The following is a 3,951-nucleotide window of genomic DNA, read 5'->3' on the forward strand; positions in this document are numbered from 1 at the left end:
TGCATATTGTTAATAAGAAACCTTTTACAAGTTGCTCTGGGATATAAGAATAAGCAAACTGTTAGATGTGATACGCTAGGAGGCCTCACCTCGTGCAACGTGACAGTGAAAATGGCATCACCGTCATATGTATGCCTTTGTCGATCAGCCACCAGCAGAATTCAGATTGTAAATCAGGTCAGAACAGAATTTTAGATTCAGAGCTCGAACTAAGAGAGCTCGTCTGTATCACTTAAGAGCATTCAAAATGTCCCTTGAAATTGTTAAATAGTACTAATAGTCTTTAAATAATTCTGCATAGAAAAATAAATTAAATATGAAGTTAAACTACGAATTGACAGGTGACAGTGGTCAATGTTTTTTTTTTTTTTTTCTTTTTTTGATTTTCCGTATTTTTCTTGAATCCACTATATTGTTTTCTTGATGAGACTGTTGAATTTAATTGTTGACTGTTGTAATTTACACAACTGCCCCACAAATACAAATAATGTTGACTTACAAAATAAATCCAGATACGCTTACATGGCAAGCAGCTGTTTAGTTTCTCTCGAGTTCATGAATGTCCTGTCATGTGCCATAACCAAACACTTCAAGAAGAATCACATTTCAGTAGAACAATATCAAATGGCTCTTTACAGGTAATTGGAATAATCCAAAATGTACGGATGTTGGCTGCCAGTACCTTCAGATATAATAAAATCCAAGAGTTTCAAGTCCCCAAAAGTGGCAAAATATAATCCAAGAGAGGGGAGTCTGGGGTATTCCACCACTTTCAAGCATGTGCCAACTTCCATTTCTTCCACTCCATTTGATTTTGTCATCCCAAGATGCCTAAAAATACTTCCAACCAAACACAATGAAGAAGGGTCAATATGAAGTACACTCAACACTGTTTCATGACCCAATCATTTGGTCAAAACAAAGTTCAGTTGAATTTAATGGAATCCATATCAATAGCAGCAAACTACGACTGTTTTTTTTTTTTGTTTTTGTTTTTTTTGTTTTTTAAGGATACTGACTGATGTGATTCTTAACTCTTAATGGCATCACAAACATAAAAATGGTATGTAATTTTAACACAGCCACCGATTCTAAGGGAGATTTGTGTAATGAAACGTGTCCGGTATTCCATTGGTCATTAAGATTTGTCTTAAGGCACTTTTGTCATTACGGGGCAGGTGAAGATGATGTTCTAGAATTTACTGAGGGCTGTCTGTTCCTCTAGTACTTGAAGGTAGTCTGGGGTCCCCATTTTTGCCTTTAGTTCATAATAACCAGTTTTATGCTGCTCAATCACTATCTTACTGTGGTTGCCCCCTATCAGTGATTTTTTCATTTTTTTGTCATGTGGTTTCTCGGGGTAACGGATCTCAAAGCCACTCACCCCTATACTGTTGAAATCCTTTTTGCTCTCCAAGTAGTTGTGGAGGAACAGGCTGTCTCGCCCCGGTATGAACTCGTCCAGCTCGTCAATGGTGCTTAATCTCTTCCTGGGGTCCAGAGGTAGAGAGTCCTTGTCTTTGTCAGCGCTGTTGCGCAACATCATTTTCTGTCTCTCAGAGTCTATGAATTTGTAGCCCGATTCTGTGTCTCTAATTCCACACGTGTGAGCTTTGCTCATGTGCTCGATGGTCTGCGGGATGAAGGTCTCTCCTCCTAGGTCGTCCTTCTTGTTAGATTTGTGATTGTGCCTCCGGATGTGGAGAGGCATGGTGCCGCACTCCTGGTTGCTGAGTCCCTCCTGTCTTCCCGCTGGCTTTTTGTTCCGTCTCAACACAAAGACCAGCAGGCAGAAGGCCACAAAGACAGTGAGGATCAGAACGACCAGTATGCTCAATATCATAATAGACAAGGGCACAGGACCGCTGGGGGGTGCCTTGCCAACTCCGGCAGGTGACAGCGATGTGAGGACAGGGGTGGCGCTGGTCAGGATGAAAGGAGGCCTGGCTATGAGCTTTGAGCACATGATCTCATTTTTCAGCTCCCTCAGCTCAATGTTGGAGAATTGCACTGGAGACGCACACTTGACCCCTTTGCCAGCGACCCCTTCGTTCAGCTTCTCGAGCCAGAGTTTCAAAGCCACTAAATCGCAGGAGCATTCCCAAGGGTTGCCATCCAGGTCTATCTGAGTGAGAGATTTGAGCTGGTCTAGGACGCCACTCACAGGCAGAGTCATGAAGTGGTTGTTCTTTAGATTCAGTCTGGCAAGAGAAACGCCTGCAAAGATGTACGCAGGCAGGCTTCTGAGCACATTGTTATTCAGGTACAAGAGCTGCAAATTTGGCATGGAGTCAAATGTCCCTGCCAACACCTCCTTTATGGCATTGTACTCCAAATAGAGATACTGGAGGTTACTTAGCCCAAGAAACATTTCAGGGTGCAGCTGCTCCAGCTGATTTCCATTTAGGTACAGCCTACGGAGGTTGGTAAGATTTGCAAACACACCTTTCTGGACGGTGGATATTTGATTGCTGCCCAAATGTAATAAATCTAAACCCTCAAACCCTTGGAAGTCAGTGGGACTGATATCTCTGATGTAATTACCACTAAGGTGCAATTTCTTGGCATTTGGCGGTTTAGGTACAAGATCTGCTAGACTCTGAATGTTTCTTTCTTGACAGCTGACACTAATGCCAAAGTCAGAAGGGTGAGCTTTGCATGTGCAGGGCTGGGGGCAGGAGAGGGGAGGGATTCGAGTTTGATAGGACACAATTTGGCCATTTTTACCAGCTGGGTTGCCAGCGACAATCCCATTGCCGTATATTTTGGAGGGATTTGTAGTTTTGGGTGCTTTGGTCACTAAAGGTGATATGGTCGAAGGTGCCACATTGGACATGGTTAGCCCACCCTCGGGATGGGAGGGGGGCATCCGTACATCAAAGTCACTGCCTGTCCCCATGGGGCACAGCTCCTGCTTATTAGTCTCCTTTAAGAGTCGGCCGTACAGGTCACTAGGGGTCTCGCAAATAGCCTCTCCGATGAAAATGTTATAGGGCATATTCTCCAACCAGGCTTTCAAAGGTAACAAATCACAAGTGCAATTCCACGGGTTGTCATCCAACTGCAATTCCACTATCCGCCCGATGTGCTCCAGAACTCCTAGATAGGGAAGCTTCTGTATCCTGTTCCCTCTTATGTCCAAGTGAGTAAGGGAGGCGAATCGGAAAATGTTCTCAGGTAGGCTTTGAATCAGATTGTCATTTAAAATGAGAACCTTCAGTTTGTGTAATTTGTTGAAGGCTCCTTTCTCAATGAACTTGATTAAATTGTAGTCAGCCTGGAGGTATTCCAAGTTCTCGATCCCTCTGAAAGTGTCGGCGCGGAGCTCTTTTAACTCATTGTTATTTAAGTGCAACTGTTTTAATGCACTAAGCCCCACAAAGGCCCCTCCCTCAATGTTCTGGAGTTTGTTGTTCCCCAGGTGGAGTGAGACTGCGTGTGTGAAATTCACAAAAGAGTTGGGGTAAAGGATGTACAAAAGGTTGTTCTGGAAATTCAAATGGTAGAGGCTGGACACTGGCGGCTGCAGCTGTGTAGGTCTGTACACAGTTATTTTCTCACAGTTCACATAGAGGACGTTCTCGATGGACATGCAGGAGCAAGCGCTGCAGGTCTCAGCTCTGAGGTCCGAATCCGAGTCACAAAATGAACCCGATATGGAAAAGGCCAACAGAACAAGCAGCAGCATTTTGCCTTTTACAAATCCCCCAGTAAACCATTTAGTAACCTTAGAGGGGGGAAAAACAAACAAACAATCAAAACACATGCCTGTTTCCCACTGAGTCACACAGCTAATGCCAAGATCTTACAGCAGGGGTATTTAAAAAGCCCTCTGCGCACACAAAGAACTTGGAAAAACCTGTTATGTGCCTCTTGGATCCAAACATAATATGTGAGCCTACACTGAAAATGAATCCATCTGTATTTATAAGCACCACAATTGAAAAATAT

General features: G+C 43.6%; 1 protein-coding gene across 2 annotated transcripts; it reads right to left on the reverse strand.

Annotated features, from left to right (window-relative positions):
- Window positions 1-387: 387 nt before the first annotated feature.
- Window positions 388-3,724, reverse strand: LOC306853081 (SLIT and NTRK-like protein 4; the record flags this gene model as incomplete). 2 transcript variants are annotated; one of them, XM_079390260.1, is made up of 2 exons in its annotated part: window positions 1,385-3,721; window positions 388-840 (listed from the first exon to the last, which is right to left on the reverse strand). In XM_079390260.1, the coding sequence occupies exons 1-2, from the start codon at window positions 3,686-3,688 to the stop codon at window positions 832-834; spliced, it is 2,313 nt and encodes a 770-aa protein (XP_079246386.1). In that variant the 5' UTR covers window positions 3,689-3,721. The 2 variants fall into 2 exon arrangements, with proteins under 2 accessions (XP_079246386.1, XP_079246387.1); XM_079390261.1 differs by lacking the exon at window positions 388-840 and having other exon boundaries at window positions 1,193-3,724.
- Between the last annotated feature and the right edge of the window lie 227 nt (window positions 3,725-3,951).

Source organism: Barbus barbus, assembly GCF_936440315.1.
Source record: "Barbus barbus genome assembly, chromosome: 33".
NCBI lineage: Eukaryota > Metazoa > Chordata > Actinopteri > Cypriniformes > Cyprinidae > Barbus > Barbus barbus.